The sequence below is a fragment of the Rousettus aegyptiacus genome, unplaced genomic scaffold (genome assembly GCF_014176215.1).
Source record: "Rousettus aegyptiacus isolate mRouAeg1 unplaced genomic scaffold, mRouAeg1.p scaffold_m13_p_12, whole genome shotgun sequence".
NCBI classification, from domain to species: domain Eukaryota; kingdom Metazoa; phylum Chordata; class Mammalia; order Chiroptera; family Pteropodidae; genus Rousettus; species Rousettus aegyptiacus.
The window spans coordinates 22,149,376-22,168,730 of record NW_023416287.1 but is presented as its reverse complement, the minus strand read 5'-3'; the positions used below and the strand labels follow the sequence as shown (position 1 = coordinate 22,168,730).

The 19,355-nt window shown below is 48.2% G+C and overlaps 1 protein-coding gene across 2 annotated transcripts in view; it reads right to left on the bottom strand.

The window, feature by feature from the left end:
• The window catches only part of SIRPA (signal regulatory protein alpha), a 40,815-nt gene that overhangs the window by 7,483 nt on the left and 13,977 nt on the right, over window positions 1–19,355 (bottom strand). For both annotated transcript variants that reach the window (XM_036229567.1, XM_036229569.1), the window contains exons 3-7: window positions 13,728–14,084; window positions 9,715–10,032; window positions 8,819–9,148; window positions 6,845–6,955; window positions 3,867–3,891 (exon numbers count right to left, since the gene is read on the bottom strand). In XM_036229567.1, coding sequence (XP_036085460.1) covers window positions 3,867–3,891; window positions 6,845–6,955; window positions 8,819–9,148; window positions 9,715–10,032; window positions 13,728–14,084 — 1,141 coding nt within the window. The remainder of the gene's footprint in view (window positions 1–3,866; window positions 3,892–6,844; window positions 6,956–8,818; window positions 9,149–9,714; window positions 10,033–13,727; window positions 14,085–19,355) is intronic.

Genomic DNA, 19,355 nt, shown 5'->3' with positions numbered 1-19,355 from the left:
TTTCATCTTTCTGCTATCTTCTAAATGTCACCTCCTCAGACAAGCCTTCCCTGATTGCCCACTGTACCCCACTTCCTGCTCTGCTAGATGCTTAGCTTTATTTTATATAGTTGGCATCATGCTATGTACTAACCTCCTGGCTCGTTTGGTCACCTACCACCCAATGGACCGTGAGCTCTCTGTAAGCAGGAACTAGGTCCATCTCCTTCATCACTGGAGCCTTGCCACCCAGTAACAGGATGGTGTCTCGTTAGCTCGCTGTAGATTTTTGTAGAATGAATGAATGAATACACGTCCCTCTCATCGGATCAAAAGTACCATGAGACCGAGGCTAGTGTCTTTTTTTTTATTCCCCTTTGCAATCTCCCAGCTTAAGGCCTGGCACTGAGCTGGGCTCAATCAGATGAATAAATGAAAGAATCAAGGAAGCCCTCAATATTTCAAGAATAAACGTAGTGAATGTTTGACAAGTGAACAAATGGCCAACTGCATAAACCCCAGTGCCCAATTAAGGGAGCAGACACATCTTCCTGTCGTCTGAGCTGGGGAAGATTACAGATGATGTTCTGCCTGTACATTCCTAACCCAGGGGGTTGAAAATAGCCAGTCCCTCTACTGGCCCTGCAGCCTGAAGAGCCCTTTGAGCTCACAGCAGCGGCAGCCCCCTTGGCACCCTCCCTGTGATGCTCAGTGTTACCCACACCACCGTCCTCCGGAAAGTGTCTGATCCCAGCCAACCAAGTGGAAGCAGCTGCTACATGGGAAAACACCATTACTGCTCGCTAGCTATCGCTTTGCTTTAGAGAGATGAAAGGGAGCAAGTGATCTCACGGCTCCCTGGGTAGGCTCATGCTGGAAAAATAAAAAACAGGCAGCAAACGGCTGGCTTCTCTGGGGAAGAAGAAATAGGCAGCAAGAGGCATGGGTACAGATAAAGGGCGTCAGTTTGAGTGTTAGAGAAATCTGGGTGGGAGTCACAGTGCCAGCGCTTACAAGGTGGGACCTTGAGAATGTCACATGACTTCTCTGAGCCTCAGTTTCCTCAACCACACCCAGGGACAATAATAACCTTGTAGAACAGGGGTTCTCAAAGTCTGGCTTGGGAACGGTGGTATTGGCACCATCGGAGAACTTGTTAGAAATACAAATTCTGCATCAGAAACTCTGGAGGTTGGGGCCCAGAATTCTGTGTTTTAACAAGCCCTCCTGAGGATTCTGTTATACACTCAAGTTTGAGAACCACTGTTCAGTTAAATTGGAATAATGGGAAATTATAGGTTTTTTTTTTTTTTTTTTTTTTTTTAGATAATTAAAATCACCACTGAGCTAATATAGGTAAAAGGCATAGGTCAGTTTCTGGAACACAGTGAATCTTCGATAAATGTTAGCTGCTGATGCTGCCGTTATTGTTATTATTGATACTGCCTTCTTCTTTCAGAACTTATTGCTTAATTGGGGAGATAAGACAAGTAAAAAATAATAACAACAATAAAAACAAAACACAAAAGAGAGATACTTTCATATTTGGGGCTGTGAAGCCACTGAGAGGGCGAGTTTAGGGAGTCAGAGAAGGAGGAGGAGATTGCTGCAGGGGTTTGGGATGGCATTCATTCATTTATTCATTCATTCGTTCATTACTGAGCACCTATTCCATTCCAGGCACAGTGCCATGTTCAGCAGCTATTAGCAGTGAACATGAGGGAAATGGTCCTTGCCCTCGAGAGGGATGGGTTATAATCTGGGGATGAGTGCAGGGACAGCTCGAACACACCAGGATGTCAATGCAGGGGCACCAGGAGCTCAGATGTAGGGCAGCTGGTCCCGAAGAAGGTAATGCCCTTGCTGAACCCAGAAGTAAGAGCAGGAGGCAACCAGGTGAAAGAAGGGGAGCTGCTCTAGCTTTCATGTCACACAACTCCGGGGGTCACTGTTCATGGAGCCCACTGTGACTGCTTCCACCTGGAGTTGCGGCGGCCTCGGGTGGTGTGTGAGCAGGGGTGGGGGAGCACGCCTCAGGGAGAGGGGCCGGCCTCCTCCGAGGGCTAGGAGGAGAGCCAGGCCGCGGCATGCAGGAGGAAGAGAAGGGAGTGCAGCACGGCTGAGCCACAGAATTTAAACACTGGGGAGTGGCCGAAAGTGAGACTGTCCAAGCCAGCAGGGGCCAGACCACGAGGGGCTCGAGGGCCTCAGGAGGACATCTGGACTATTTTGAGGGCCATGAGAACCACTGAAGGTGTTTAGGCAAAAGATGGAAGCCAAGTCTTGCCCTTGGAAAAGAGTATACTTGATAGACACACACACACATACACACACACAGTATCCCCATTGCCCCCAACCCTGGGATTCTATATCCAACCTATTAGCAAATTTTCTTTGTATCCCCAAAATATATCCAGAATCTGACCATTTCTCAGCCCTTCTCACCATCTTGGTCCAGGCCACCATCATCTGTTTGGACCACTGCAGTGGCCTCCTCCCTGGCCTTTCTGCCTCCACCCTCACTTTCTATAGCCTGGTCCCCACACACCACTCAGGGTGATGCTTTTAAAATTAAAGTCAGATCCTCTCCCTCTCATGGCTCCTCATCTCACTAGAGATAAAACCCCAAGTTCTAACAGCCACAGGTCCTTGACTGCTGGCTTACACTCCAGATGTCTCAGTTTCTGCTCTGTAATTCTGAAATCCACTAAGCTCTAAAAATTTCAAAAATTTGCAAAACCTGTTTTGTGGTAAAACCTGACCTGAACCAAATGAAGCTATTTATAATTTTTGTTTATTGCCCTTAGTATGGATGCTCATACATTTCCAAGCAGATACATTTATATGGTAGATTATGAGGTGCTGCCTCTACTCTACCAGGGTGAATATTGGGGGCCTTCCTAAAAGATGAAAAGTCTGGATGAGTAACATCTGGGTGCATGTGCTTCAGCTAAGAGACCATGGACCTGCATCTCCTTGACCTTATCCCCCTGCCCTTCCCCTTATTCCAGCTGCACAGGCCTCCTCTGTGCCTCCTGGAACATCTTGCCTTCGCCGTGCCTGCTCTCTCACCCAGCACACACCTCTGCTTCACAGCTCCCAGCTCAGGACCCTGATCACTTCCCCTCTTCAGAGGAGGCCCCTTCCTCCACCTACAATAGCCCTGCAATAAATCTCCATCCCTTTGCTGTGCTTGATTTGTCACCATTTGACATGACATTATATATCATTTTACCTCTGTACTTACTGCCTGCTTCTCTTACTTGTGTCTGAGGCCCATTTAGGCCCAGACTGATTATTATTCACCGCTGTATTCCCAGCACCCAGAACAGAGCTGGTACATAGTAGGGTCTCAGTAAAAATCACTGATAATATGAATCAACAAACGAACGCACCATCTGTGATATAACGTCATCACCTTAGCCTCTGACCAGGGCATGGGCTTCAGGAAGGAACAGATGCTTTCTCTCCTATTCACCCAGTGTTCCCAGGGCCACCTGTGCCAAGGTACTCAGTAAATATTTAATTAATGAAGGAAAAAGCAAAGTATACAACTTGGATCTGGGGGTGGCATGTGTAGGAGGCCTCGCCACAGTCCAAATAGGATTTAATAAGAGTCTCGCTTTCTGTGGACAGCACAAAAGCAATTGGTGCCTCCGTGCAGAGAAATCTCCTCATTTGAGACCATAATTAAAAATGGGCCCAGAAACAAAACAAAACAAAGCAAAACCAAAAAAGGGGCCTGGTATGAGGAGCTTAGAAAAGAAAGACATAGAAAGGTTGGCTGGCACAGGGTCAGTGGGTATGGATTATACTTTGCAGTTTTGGGGGCTATCAAACAACTAAATAATAATTGCAAAAGCATCCTAGCCCAGCAATGCACTTACCTTGTGGAAGAAGTAGATCCCTTGGCTGAAAGAGAAAAGAAACAAAAGCCAGTTATTTAACCCATGCTTTTCTTATGTAATCTTTTTTTTTTGGGGGGGGGGCAAAGGTTTGCCTCCAGTGACATGGGGACAAATGTTGAAATTATATCTTTCCAAACACAGAAAACTCCATGCTCTCCCCAGTGGGGTGGCCCATTATCTTCCACTGAGGAAGACCAGTGAGCTGGGCCTTCCTGCCTTCCCACTTCTGGGAATTGCCAAAAGTCAGATCCAAAAGCAGCTTTCAGCCTGGGAGGGTCCACCTGCCCTACCTCTATCTGGGCCCCATTTCCATTCACCATGCGCCTTACCCGAGACCCTAGAGCAATCCTGGGTGCCAGTGTGGGTCCTTCTACGCTGGGCTGCTAGTTGAGGGAGTGGGTATGAATCCCATTTCTGCCACTAACTTGTTTGCTGTGTGACCATGGATGGGTCATTTTCCCTCTCTGAGCTAGGATTTCAGCTTTCTAATTCACAGGTTTGGGCTGGACATGCATTTATCTTCATGTCACCACTTTCCAAAAAAGGATCTTGGGAAGAAAGAAAGGGTCCATCTGGTTCAGGGATTTTTAAACCTGTGATATGGGGCATCCAGCAGAGAAGCCGCCAGGATTCAGCCACCATTTGAGTTGAATTTCACTGCAAAATTGTAATTAAAAAGCAACATGCACACTCAAATGTGCTCTGTACCACATGTTAACAGGCTGGAGGCTGCTACAATGCAAGAATTCTTATTGCCAGATTAATGCTTGGTGCCTGGACAGGTATCAGATTTTTAGATGAGTTGGGAAGGCTGCAGCTCAGCATCTAATGTTTGAATGGAGTCTGGTAGGTTGAAAAGTTCTGGGACATGAGTTGTCTCAGGGAATTCAATGACAGGACACCAATTGCTCTCATTTTATACCAAAAAGACTAGGTGACTCCTTAGGATCACAGACTTAGTAAGTGATTGAGTTGAACTTAAGGTATTTCACTGAGAGTATTGAGGACACTTCCAGGAACCAATGAGGGAGAAGGGAGCATCTCATTAGAGTGGAAGTGATGTGCAGAGTGGTGTCTGGAGACCCACTGCCAAAGTCTGAATCCTGGTCCCATCACTCACCAGGTGTGAGGCCCTGAGCAAGTTTAATAAGTTTCCCATGCTCCAGTTTCCTCGTATGTAAATGAGGTTAGTAATACCACAGCACAGGTCTGTGGTGAGAATGGTACTTGGCACATCAGAAGAGCTGAATGAGTGCTAGTTGTCCCTGTCACTGGAGCCTATGTTTGAAATCTAAGCTCTGCACACACAGCTCAGGGACTCAATGACCTGCACTTGTGTTTGCAGTGCTCCAAACCCCCATTCCTCCTCTAGAAACTGGTTCACTTATGCCTAAGCCACAGTAATCAGCTCACGTGTACCGGAAGTGACATGGTGCTCAGAGATGAACCTTTAAAGAGGGGTTGAGATTTCACTAATGGCTACCATGAATGCTCCATCTGATTGGGCTGGCTTGTCATCCTTGGTGGGTAAAGGACCCTGCTTTGCCATTCAAGAAGGAGTCCTTCCTGCGTAGGGTTCTCCAGAACTTTAGGCAAACCCCAGGTGGATCATTTGGCAGAGATGTGGAGCTTGACTCTGGCCCTACTGGATGGAAGCTTGAGGCTCGGCCAATATTCACAGCTAAGTCCTTCCAGCCAGCCTAGGAAGGAGGGACACCTAGGGCGCAGAGGTGAGCATGTGCAGAAGGGACATGTGACTGATGTGCAAAATGCCCATCCAAGCTCAGCCTGGGGGACCGAATGCAGAAAGGCAGCTCAAGACAACACTTCACACTTTGCAGGCTGTGGCACGTGGTGGTTCACAACCAGCATTTTTAAGAGAACTTAGTATAGAACATGACAAAAATGAAAAATATCAGAGTTCTAATTTTATCTATAGGGGTGTGTATGTGTTGGGTTGAGACATGAAATGTATTTCTATCACTTGTAGTCAAATAAGTTCCAGAAACATTGGCCTAAAATTGTTTCCTCTGAAAGTGGGAAAGAGAACTTGTATTTTCTGAGGACTGAGAATGTGTCAGAGCTGTTATTTCACATGAGCTTCTTTGGGTTCATACCACCTTTCAACATAGGCATTGTTATACCCATTTTACAGGTGAGGAAGCTGAGGACCATGGAGGTCAGTTAAACTAATTGTTTAGAGCCTATAAAAACCCTGGTTTGTCTGAACCGAAAGTCAGAGGCCTTGCCACAGTAGCACCTACATACACACACACACACACACACACACACACGGATGATGTCCTGTGTTTGAACTTATATGCTCCCGCTGTCAAGTCAAAGACTGCACACTTTGCCACTGTGAGGGGAGCTTTCCAGGGAGGTGGCTCATGTTTCTGGCCTCACATATAATGCTGACAACAGGAGCTAATATTTATTGAACACTTGCTGTGTGCCGGGTACTTTCTTAACCTTTTACATGTAGTCAGCCATTTAATCCTCTCAACAGCCTTGCAGGCAGGTGGTGGTATTATCTCTACCCCCTTCCAGTCTCCTGCCTAGGGTCTGGGCATGTAACTTGGGCAGGTCAAAGGAAAGCAGAAGTTTGCCAGAGGGCCCCTGGGAAATATTATTTCTTCCCAAGACCCTTTTGCCACCCTGACAGCTCCCTGCTTTCCACCTCAGTAGTGGTCCCATGAAGATGTGAGGCCCAGCGAATTGATGGCCATCCTGCAGCCATGAGGAGAAGGCTGCAGGAGGGACCCACCCAGATTCCAGCCTGGTGAAGGTGCCATGTCATCCATGGCACTGCTACCTCTGGACTTCTTGCTACTAGAGGTAACTGAACATCTTTACGGCTTAAGCTATGTACAGCTCCAAGTACTCAAGTGGCTTCTCCCTCTGGGAAGGACAGCCCAGAGGCAAACTCCTGGGGAAGAAGCAGGGAATCCACTCACCTTTCTTCTGTCGGAATCGGAGGAGGTAGAGGGCCGCGATCAGTAGGGCCACCAGCAAGGCACACACCACACCCACAGCAATAAAGATACTATTCAAATTGCTATTCTCACCTAGAGACCAGACAGAATAGAGGCTTCATGCACATTAATTGAAAACAAAGAAAATTAAACCCACTGCCTCTTTTCACCACGAGGCAGGCATCAATAACTGAGAACAACTGGCTAGGCCTTCTCAGATGTTTTGAGCCATGTAGGCATATTCATGGGTCTGCACACACTTCCCCCTGTGGGTCACCCACAGGCAGCATTAAAATCATGCCGAGGTGCCAGGAGGGAAACTGTTTGGTGCTGACAGCCATGAAGGAACCCGAGCTGCAGGATGTGGGCAGAAATCTCACTCCCTAGGAACATAAACACCCTCCTCATCTGAGTGGACCAGAGTGGCCACCATGTCAACACAGGTCCATCTAGAACCCGGAACTGTGACTGGGTGTCACACAGCAGCCAGGGGGCAGAGAAAGGGACAGTGAGGAACAGCAGACACGCAGCTGACTAATGGGCTCTGCAGAGCTCTCAGGGGCTGTCTGCTAATCTGTGCCTGAGACCTGGGCATAGGAGCTCTGAGCCCAGGACACTTGAAATGGAGACGGGGACTTGGCTGGCTCCAGGGCACAGGTAGGGGATCCCACACTAGAGCATAGTGGATAGTCCAGACCAGGGTTCTGAGCAATGAAAACGCGAGTTCAAATCAATGAGTGACCATGAGCAAGTCATTTAAACCTCACTCTACACACAGGCTTCCTCTCGTGTTATTGCGGCCAAGAATAATCTCTACCTCATTGGATAGTTCTGAGGATTAACTCACCCACTAACTAATCAACGAACCAACTTACTTTCATCCTTTCCTGAGTGCCTACTATATGCCAGGCTGTGTGCCAGGTCCTGAAGCTACGATGCTACAGAAGGTAGCCATGGTCCCTAGTAGCTGAGACTCAAAGCTGAGAGTCAGAAAGCCCATTTCCTCCAACACTGCCGTGAGCAAGTGGAGAGGCCAGAGGGAGACACTGACTTCTCCAAGGTCACCCAGCAAATCTGTGACCGAGTCAGAGATTTATCCACACATCCTGTCTCCCAGTGCAGTGAAAACTAGCATTGGTGACATCAAGTCTTCTTTAAAGCTTCCCGATTCCCTTGAGGTTGCATGAAGAAAAGAAATGGCCTCTATTCTAATCCATTTAAAGGGTCTGCTGTCTAAGGCACAGCCACACTAATGACAGTGATGGAACATTCCACAGTGACACCGAAATGCCAAATAGTGCTGCCGTTTTGAAGAAAGAAGAGAGATATATTGACAACAGGTTGGAAGGGGGCTGAGAAAATGAAACTCTGACACCTTTTACTCTCGCATGAGAGTGGCAGGATTACGTCATCTTAAATGGGCATGCACTTTGGCCTAGAAATGCTCTTTGGGAAATGGTCCCACAGAAATAGCTGCACATGTAGCAGAATATGTACAATATTGCAGCAGTGATTATTCTAGAGAAAAGTACCAACGTCCTGAAGCCCCTGCTCCATTTCCAACCCCTGCCCCATTCCCCGTGGAGCAGGCTTGCAGTGGCAGCCAGGGACACTAACAAGCAGTTAGAAAAGAGCAAGGAGGCGGGTGGAGGCAGACGTGGAACGGTGAACTGGTGAAGAAAGCATGAGGCAGGACGCTGTGAACAGATCATCTCCCTCCTCCCTTCTCTCTGTTTTGAATGTGCACTGATGTCAAAAATCTATAAGGATGTGTACCAAACTTTTACCTGTGGTCACTCTTGGAGTGTGGGATTTTGGGGACAGGAGCTAACTTCGGGCTTCTGCTTTCTATCTATAGACTTCTAGATCATTCTACCATAAGCATGAATTATTACTTTTAACATTAAAAATGAAGATAAAATTTTAAAAGCTGGGTCAGTGTAGCGGAAGCCTCACCAGGGGGTCCATTTGTGCTTTGGTTCTTCTGGTGAGCAGAGATCTCCACGGTATGGTTTTTGGTGACTGCCGGCTGCCCATCGTGCTCTGCCTGGCAGGTGAGCACCACATTCTCCCTATGGGCAGATAAATTCACCAGGAGCCAGCTCATCCGGTTAAAGGTTCCGTCCTTATTCTCTGTGGGGGCCAAGTCTGTTTCTGTTCGGGACACGTTCCCGTTCTCCAACCAGGTCAGCTGTAGGCGCTGGGGGTAGAACTTCTTCGCCTGACAAGTGATGTTCACCTGGTTCTCTGACAAGGGGTGCTGGGTAACATCCACGATGGGCGGAACTGAAACAGCACAGCGCAGAGGCTCTGACCTCGTGGAACAGACAGATCACAGGGGCAGGGGCTCCATAACTTAGCTCCCCCCACCACAGCAAGGGGGGTCACCCAGGACACTGCTAGGCATGCAGCAGGCCCTCAGACGCTGAGGGTGCTCTTAGCATAGGAATGAAATCACCGAGCACAGTAGGTGCGCAAGGACCAGTAGCTGCTATTAGGGTGATGTTTGTGAAATCAACAAACACAGCCCGCATGCAGTGGGAATATACTAATAACTGTAGTAAGATAAATGAAATTACCAAGGACACAGGGGCTTGGCTTACAGTAGGAGCTCAATAACTGGAGTTGCTACTGTAAAGTAAATGAAACTACTTAAGGAGTGGTAGCTGTTCACTTGGCAGTTGCCGTTAAACACTAGTGAGGGACAGCACATCCAGGTGCCCCATGATGGAAAGGAGTGTCAGGAAATAGATTCTAGGCAATTCCAGGCCTGGAGCAAAGAGCGGGGGGAGGAGCAGGCCTGGAGGGTGGGAGCCAGGTGTGGACTGGGGCAGGTAGTGAGGGGCGTCTACCTCGGATGGTCTCAGACAGGTTGGCAGTCCCACGAAGAGCGCCCCCCTGCAGGGTGACATGGTTCACCTGGCAGATGACCTGGGAGCGAACATCTCCCTGGACCAGCAACACCTTGGCTGTGCTGGAGAGGTTGTAGGAAGCGCTGTCTCCTTCTGGGTTCACGGTGGTCTGGGAGGCTTGGAACTCATTCCCATCTTTGAACCATTTCAGGGTGATGCTTCTGGGGGAGAAGCCGTGGGACTTGCAGGTGAAGTTCACTGTCTGCCCGGGTGGGGCCCTCGCCGTGGGGCCAGATACCACGGGGCGAGAGGGTTTGGCTTTAAAAGGAGCATAATGAACAATAAACGTGTTTGTGATGATCATCACTAAGGATAAGTATGCAACACTGTTAAGGACCTTCTCATGTATTATTTTTTTAATCTCTCTAATAATGCTGGGAGGGTGGGGTCATCATCCGCATCTTACAAAGCAGGATACACAGGTCCCTAGAGGCGAACTCTGAGTAGGAGCAGGGCAGAGAGGTAATTCCAGGCCTGAGTTCAAAGTCTACTTTCTCTCCTCTGCCAGGTGATTTCCCACCAAGCCTAGCACAGGAACAAAATTACTGATCGGTCTCACTCTTTGTATTAGTTGTTCCTAGGTGACCTCCCTAGGAGACCTCAATTCAGAGGAAGTGTTTACAGAGGTAAATGCTGGGGGAGCAGTGGCACAGCGGGACCGCTGTGAAAGCCGGCACCAGGCTGGCCCGGCAACCATGGCGCGACCGGGGCACGATCCCAGTCCCATCTGTGGAATGGGACAGCAGGCATTTCTCATTCCTGGGGCTGCAGTGAGGGTTTAGTCAGGCAACGGAAGCATTTTTCCTTTGAGTAACAGAAGCTGCTTCGTGAAAATAAACAAACACGGATCTATCTGGAACCCACAGTTCATTTGTATCCAGAGCTCTCCCTTCTGGAATTTATCGATTTACTCCATAGTTTTCATTCTTTCCACAGATATTCCAGGAGGGGCTAATTTGAGTCAATCGCTGAATTTAAGAGGGACGGGGTGAAGGGATGTTTTCTAAATTGGGGGTGTTCTCTTGGGTCAGTTGTGTTGAAAACAAAGATCACTGAGCGCTGAGAAAGCCAAAGGTGGTTCATTTCTTAATTGTTATTAAATTAAAGGAGACATAGACACAGGCCTATGAAGCAGGCAGAACTCCTTCTGTGTCCTAAATGCATCCATGAATCGAAGTGAAGGCAGTTTCTCCCTATAGAAGGGCCCTAAGGGTGTTTCTAAATTATTAATTATTTTCTAACACCTTCTGTAACAATGGGCGTGCAGTGAATATGGCAAATATTTGCATTTTTAAATATTTGACTTATTTCCTAAAAGTCATCAAACATTTTGAGGACATAAGTGTGTCACTCGAATAAGACGAGTCATAAGAACACCAGTAGCTGGACGCCCCTACGGGGATGAGATGCTGGGATCAGTTACCACTTATTGAGAGCGTCGTGGGAGCCTGATGCTGGGCTGACCCTCTGTGGTCCTCAGCTCTTCATCCTCCCACCACCCCGTGAGGGAGGCACTGTGTGGTCCTTCTTATGCGAGGAGGGCCAGGGAGGAATGCCACTTGGCCAAGGGCACACAGTGAGTAAAGGGTAGAGCTCATCTCACCATACACGGGACTGATTGATTTTAGCACCTCTGTTCTTTATCCTTGATCTGTGTCTGTTTTAGTACAAAGTGTGGGTCAAAACACCACCCCGGTTAGAGGAGTGAAGACGTGTATAAAACCCAGAGCCTAGCGGATAGTGGGTGCTTAATAAATAACAGCTATCATTGTTACCATAAGACCTGGTCTTACTTGTTCTGAGAGTACTTGGTTGTTCTTTAGGATGTAAGAAGGCAAAGTAAATGCATAGTAGAAACACCAAGGAAAGTCTCAAATCCTGCTCCCTGCAGCTCCCATACAAAACGCAAAAGAAAAAAAGCAGAGAAACCACCAAATTGTGGTTCTCTCCTTCCTTTTTTAATCATCTCCTCAGGAAACAGGTCTGGTGAATTGGCTTTCAAAACACACATGAGATCACAGGTATTTCCATGCAGGTTGGCTCTTTAAAGAACCTGAAAGCATTTTGAAAGGAGGGAGGACAGGTTTCAGCAGTGACGTTTTGGTGTGTTGCGGCAGGGAGGGCTCTGGGGCTGAGCCGTGAGTATTTGCAGGGATCCTAGTGCCTGTTTAGACACATATGTGTTTAAGGATGGGAAGGCATCCCCTGCAGTAGAATTCAGATCTGTACAGGATGTCCAGGCTGCCCCTCTTTGGGGCTGCAGAGGACAAGAAGTCACTCTCAGTCCAGGTCTGCTCTGTGGGACAGTGTCCTTGACACTCCACTCAGGCTCATTTTCCTGTGCTCCCATGAACTGTCTCAGGCCCATGCTATTCTGACGCACCCAAAGCCCTAAAAGTTGTCATTGCAGCCCCAGCAGCAGGGGGAACCACCTCTGCCAAGGGAAAAAACAATACGACTTTTCCTCTGTGATCTCAGGGATCCACTCGCTCAGGGCTCTCTGCCCTGGCTGTGCCTTCAAGTCCTCTAAATATTAAAAAAGTTCGGCTGCCAGGCCCATGTCTGGGCACTTAAATCAGAATTTCTAGAGTGGAGCCAGGGTCTGGGTACCTGGTCAATGTTTCCCAGGTGATTCTAATGAGCAGCCAAGGTTAAAGGCCCCGAACCCAACTCTCAACCCATTAATACTCGAGGCCTGGGGAAGAACATGACCCAGCCAAGGTCCTACAGCTTTGTTACATCACAGCTCATATTTACTACATGCTGGGCACTGCTCTAAGCACTTCGCATGTTCACTCACTCACTCTTTGCAGCTGCTCCGTGAGGTCAGTGACAGATGAGGACACCGAGGCCCAATGTGGAGGGTGACTGGCCAGACATAGCAGAGCTGGAAAGTGACGGAGCTGGGATGTGACCCAGGCACGCAGCTGGGCTCACGCTCTCAACCTCTGCATGCCCGGTAATACCCTGATACTACCAGATCCAAGGCTTTCTAGACATTCTGTCCCATCCTCACAGAAACCTGAACGGGGAAACAGGACTTCATGGAAACTGGGCCAAGACCACACAGATTCAAGGTCGGGCTGGATGGTCTAAAGGTCCTTTGTGTGCTTTCGTTCCAAGATTCAGGATCCTTGGCCTCTAGCAAAAATGACGCTGCTGCCTCAATGAGGTGACCCCTAACCTCTTCCATGGGTGAGGGACATTCTGAGATGACCTAGCTCTGCCTAGAGTCTTCAGTGACTTTGTGAGTTGGTCCCTGAACCACAGGAGGATTTCCTGGACAGACCCACAGTGACCCCCAACCTCTGGGCACCTCCTCCCATCAGGCCTGTCACAGTAAACAGTGAGTCTGTATCTCTTAGGAATTTCTTCTCAGTCTGATGTTTCTGAAGGTGAAATAAAGAAACACGTTTTCCCCTTTCCTGCTCTGGATGGGGTTCTCCTCACCGGAAGGAGGAGAACGAAGCTTTGTGAGAGAAGTCTACGCCTGCTTTGTTCACTGCTGCTGCCACAGCACCCAGAGCAGAGCCTGGCACAGCAGGTGCTCAGTGAGTGTCAGGGAGGAGAAGCCTCAGCACACTGAGGAGAGCACTCTCTGGAGGCGGGAGTGAGGTCTGGCATTGTGACAGGCAAGTCACTCAGACTCTCAGCTCCCTCATCCCTGGGAATAAGGGGCTGGACTGGCTTAGAAAAGGCAAGGGCCGGGGAGCCAGGCAGACATGGATTCCAGACTTTTCCCACCATTTACCAGCTGTGGGGCCTGAGCAAACAGCATGACCTCTCCTGGCCTCAATGTCCCCGATCTGTACAAAGGGTGAAATCAGACTGTGAATCAGATCATGACCGTAAGCACTCACTGTGCCCCTGATTCTTAGTTGCTGCCCAGAGAATGAATGGTGTTCTTATTGACTTGTCACACAGCAGGGACGAAGGACCCACCCCGTACTCACCACTCACAACGAGCTGAGTGCCCGGTCCAGTCCTAAACAGCACGTTGTTAGTGTCTCCTTTCTGGAACTTCACACAGTAGTAGGTCCCGGTGTCTGCTGGGGTGATGTTACTGATGCGGATGGAAAAGTCCATGTTGTTTCTCTTTGTGGTGTCTGCAGCATTTGTTACTCGGGGAAAATGACCTCCTTTGAAACTGTAAATTAACTTCTGGCCTGGTCCTGTCCCCCTGAACCACTGGATGGGCCCCACGGGGTACAGAGAGGTCAGGGTGCAGTTCAGAGTGGCCGTCTCTCCAGCTGCGACTGACACCGACTTGTCCGGCTGAATCACCTGCAGCTCCTTCTCAGCAGCCTCTCCTGGAGGGAAACACAGAGAGGATAGTTTTTTTATCCACAGGCAATCCTTTAGGTTTTGTCAAGTGTTTATCAGTAATGACTTTCAGTGACTGAGCTGAACTGCGAACAGGCCTTGAGCTCAGCACACTGCATGTATCATTATATATAACCCTCACAATGAACCTGTAATGTGAGAGTCTATTACATATGAGGAAACTGAGGCACAGAGAGGTTAAATGACATGGCAGAGAGTGGGTGCGAGTGTCTAAGCCCTCTCTGGAAGAGTCATACCTGAGCTGGACTCTGAATTCAAATTTGAATTTCCTGGGATGTAAGGGGCACAGTGTTCCTGACGGAGGGCACAGCCTGGGCGAAGGCTCAGCGGTGGGCGGCAGCACGGTGTGTGGGTGCTTCTACGATGGCTTAGATTAGTTTCAGGCTGGCCCAGGAAGCAGGCCCTGAGCAGGGAAGCTGTCCTCAGCAGGTGGACCTCGTCCAGGAGGCAGATTGTGAAGCAGGAGCACTTGGGTTCGAATCCTGGCTCAGGGCGTACTGCTACATGACTTGACCATCACTTGGGCCACTGAGACGAGCCAACAGGGATTCCTGCATGTGCACTTAGTACTGCCAAGCACTACATGTGAGTGCTGCCCTTCATTTGGGCAGGTCCCTTTACTGCCTTCTGAACCTTAGTCTCATCTGTCAAATAGTTATATGACCCTATTCTGATGGATCTCTGTTAGGACCACCCAACAAGGCTGGGCCAGGACAGTGTCAAAAGAAGTGGCTGGTCTTCAGATACGTCTGACGGAGTTTGAAAGCTGACTCACTCTCTATTCAGTGAGTCTGTGCCTCTTAGGAAGTTCTTCTCAGTCTGATGTGACTTAATTTATCCATTGGTTCTGAGTCTCAGTTTCCTTATCTACGAGGTGGGTAAACACCTCCTAGCCTTCTGCTTTCAGTCACTTAGCAGCAAGCTGGGCAAAGGAGAAGCTACTGTCATTATATGATGAATAAATGAGAGAGGGTCTGTTGCTCAAACTTTATTCCTATCAGCCCTTGCTGATGGTCCTGTAGGCCAGGCCCATGCTGGGTGCTGGGGACACACGGGAGGTGGAACCAGTTCAGGCTTCAAGGGCTCTCAGGTAGGGTAGCTGGAAGGAGTCATGAAGGTCAGTGGAGGGGGAGGGCCTGAACCCCAAACTGGAGAGGGCTGAAGCACATCAGACAGGGCTCTGGGTAGAGAAGATAGGGGATAGGCGGGAAGGACGCAGGCAGAGGAAGATAAAGAGGCAGGTGAAGCTGCTATGAGGTGCGCTGCAGGTGCTCAAAGCAAGGCACAGCCAGGGCTTGGATTTTGAGCAAGGTGAGGGGATTGGGAGAAAGGACATTATAAAGACTTTGGAGAAACAGAGAGAGAGGGGAAGGGAGAGAGGAGGAGAGAGAACCGCAGAGATAGACAGTAGGAGAGGCAGGTGGAGACAGAGTGAGAAACTGACAGATGTGGAGGGGCGGCAGCCTGGGTGCAGGCAGACGGTGTCATCTCTGGCTGGGTGCTCCACTGACCCGTGATGTGACCTTGTCCTGTCCTGACCTAGGCCACCTTTCCCTGGCACATAAGACAGGGTTGCAGCTGATGCCCTGAGCAGCCCCCTGCCCCCTCTGGCTCTGGCAGGGGAGGAGAGGGACTATGTAAATTTGCATACCAGCCCATGGCCTGGGACCACTCCACTGGTAGGGGCCGGGCACCAGAGGGAAAGGAGGCCCCTAGACTCCAGTCTGCCCTTACTGCGGTCAAGCCCAGTCTCATCCACCTGACTATTGTCTCAGCCCTGACTCTCATGCCGGGGATCCCTGGGCTCTCATGGCAGGCGAGTGGAGAGGCAGAGTGACAGCTTGAGGATGGATTGACCCTCACCAGTGAAAGAAAGAAACCAGAGCGCACAGAGGACAGGGGCACGTGTGGAGCTGGTGGCCAGGTGTGTGAGAGGCACACGGAGGAGGCCAAAAGAGGCTGGCAGTGACCCAGAGACATCTGAGGCAGTACCAGCAACTGCCAACAGCATCCAGTCAGGAACGTTCCCAGTGGATCTGTATTCTGGCGTGGAGACTGGATGAACTGGAAATGCTGCCTGGAGGCAGAACCGGCTGGGGCCAGCGGGCCTGGGGAGAGCAGGGGTTTCCCCTTCGCCAGCTCAGCACCCGCCCTCCCCGGGCCTCCACTCCACCTTCCATAAAGCGAGGTACTGCCACCCACCCCACCACGATAGTCGTGAGGGCTATGACACAGTTGGACATAGGTGCCTGCTGTAGAGGTGCTGGTTAAATTCTGAGTTCTGTTCCTATTATGATCATAGATATACTGCTTACTCGATTTTCTCTAGATTGTCATGTCCCCCCCATCCAAGGTGTAGGATCCACAAGGGAGTGTTTCTAACTCCCTGCCTACAACAGTGTCTAGCACACACCAGGCCCTTCACAGATACATGTTGAATGAATGCATGAATGAATGAACGAAGGTGGGGCTTTTACTTGCTCCTGGGCAAATCCCCTCTCGGAGCCTCTTTCCTTGCCTGTTAATGGAGCTGCTACAGGCACATCCAGGTGACGGGCAAGCCTGGAGCCTGGGATTGTACCTGGCCCACAGAAGATGCCTGTAATACATGGCAGTTATTATTATCCTTATCGATAACACCACACAGGGCTGTGAGTCAGCAGTTGTGAGGGGAGTGGTGTGAGCAGGAGAGGAGGCTGTGGAGTCAGGCATGCGGTGTGTTGGAGCAGGGCTATTCTTGTGGTGCAGCCGGAGGCCTGCAATCACACCCCGGGCGGGCGACAATCAAATCTGGAGCTGTGTAGGGCTGCCCCTCCCCACTTTTTAAAGTTCTCTGCACCAACTGCAGCCAGATTTAGGTGGCTTAATTAATTAGCTAGTGTTTATGAAGCGTTTGAAGAATTTTAAAGTGCGACGTAAGTGCCAAATATTATTTTAATCTATGTATGTGTGTTTTTTTCCAGCAGAGAGTTTTTCACTGCTTGCTTGCTTTTCTTTCTCTCTGCAGGTTCTGTTCTGGGAACCGGGCTTGTTAAGACTCATTCTTGCGGTTCTGGGCCGGGGAGTCATCATGCTGGCAATGCCGACAAAACCATTTTCCTGCTCTCTCCCACCCTCCTGGCAAAGAGAGTGACTGTCCAAGGGTCCATCTCAGGGAGAGGATGGTGGCTGGGCAGGCATTCTCACGCACTGCTGGTGGGAGTGGAAATTGGAACATCCTTTACGGAAGGCAGTTCGGCCGAATGTACCAAATGTGTGAAAGCTGTTTGGAACGGGGCGCCTGCATAAGGAGCTTGAAAAAGTTGCGAAAAAACCTAAACAACCAAAGATAGGGGATGGTTAAGTGAATTTTGGCCTATCCCCTAGATGGGATTACAGGTAGTCATTAAAAGCCACCAACATGAAAACTGTGATAATCTGGAAATTTTCGCATTGCGTAATTTCAAACGATGTTGTGATTATGCAAATATAACCTGTTGTCACAAAGCATTTAGAGAAAACAGAAAAGTATAAAAACAAAATAATAATCTCATAGAATACCATCAGAGACAAATGGGATCAGTGCTTTGATGTAGTTACAATCTGAGAGAATGAAAACAATGTAAAATCATACTCAGATGACTAAGGATATGTGCAAACATTTTGCTTCATTCAATTGGGTGTTCTTACAAAAACCAGAAAATTAGAAATAGCCTAATAGCCAAGAAAAGGAAACTGGTTGATCCCATGATGGGGAACCCACTTGATGACCAAATCTATAGCCAAGAAAATGCTGGCATAGATTTGCAATTGTCGACACAGAGATATATTAGAAATTCAGAGTCAGTTACTGAGTGATATTTTCAGAATGATCCCAAACTTCTAATTTTGAAAAAAAAATGTATATATGATATTAAAGATTAGCAGTGATTAATTGCAAGTAGTAGATTTATGAGGGATTTTGTTTTTATGTTTTCTGTTTGCACTACTGTGCAATAAAAAAGAAGGAAAAACTGCTTTCAGTATGCTCATGACTTTGTAAAATAAAATAAAACTATATGCAAATAAACAAATGCAAAGTATTATACAAAGCTATAAAACACAACTCTCATTGGATAATGAATCTAAAGCCAATGAGTTTTTCTTTTTCTTTTTTTTCCCCTTCCATTTTGGGGATTTTTCAGATTTTCTAAACTGGATGAGTATTAAAGAATATTTACAGTATTTTCTTTGTAATAAGAAAAATCTATACATACAATGCATGTTACATATATGTTAATCGTTTGAATGAAAATTCCCTCTTAGAAGTTTGTTTTGTTCACTGCTATTTTCCACAGCTGCTGATACAGTGCTTGGCACAGAGTAGATTCTCAATAAATAGCTGCAGGCTGACCAATCAAATGTCTAGAGAAAAGGGGCTAGAGTAATAATTGCCACAATGTTGATGTGTGTTACATCTGAAAAATGGGACCGGGGTGGGCACATTTTCTTTTTACTTTATAGTAAAGAGTATATTAAAGCCTCTTTTTTTTAATTTTTTTATTTTTTATTTATTGCGGAGAACATTTATTGCTTTTGAAAAAAAATTAAATTAATGAAATAAAACCTATGAATAAGTTTTCTAATGAGAGAAGTCGGCACAGTGAGTGGTATCTGTTCTGTGTATCTGTTCTAAGAGGAACTCAGTGTCCCCATGATGCAGGAGCCCATAGCACAGGAGCGGACAGGGATGAATTACGGGAATGTGGTATGCGCCAGGCTCTGAGTTAAGGGCTAAGGAATGGCTGTGTCCCTTCGTGGAGCTTGCACGGAGGCAGAGAAGATAGACTTTAAATAAATAAATCCAATTTAGAATGAACCTCGACCTCTTAGACGAGTGGCTCCTGCTGGCATCTCTGACCCCATCTCCCGCCAACTCCCAGTGACCTGCTGCTCCCACCACCTGTCTTCCTTATTTTCCATGAACAGTCCAAGGAAGACATAAGACATGCAGTAAGATGGGGCTGAGAACTGACCATTAGGCGTGGACAAATGTATTTGATTTTTTCCCCCCAATATTCACATCTGGTTTTTGAGATTAAGAAAACAGAAAAACAATTTTCATCAGAAAATTGAATGATGGTTTTCTAATGGAAAAAACTAACTTAGAACTGACACTTGCTGGGAGGGAAATAGGGCCACTGTAATCCCTGGGTGTGATTCCTCCAGAAGCCTGCCTCATCGGGGTGCAGAGAATGAAGCTGAAATGTGCAATTCCC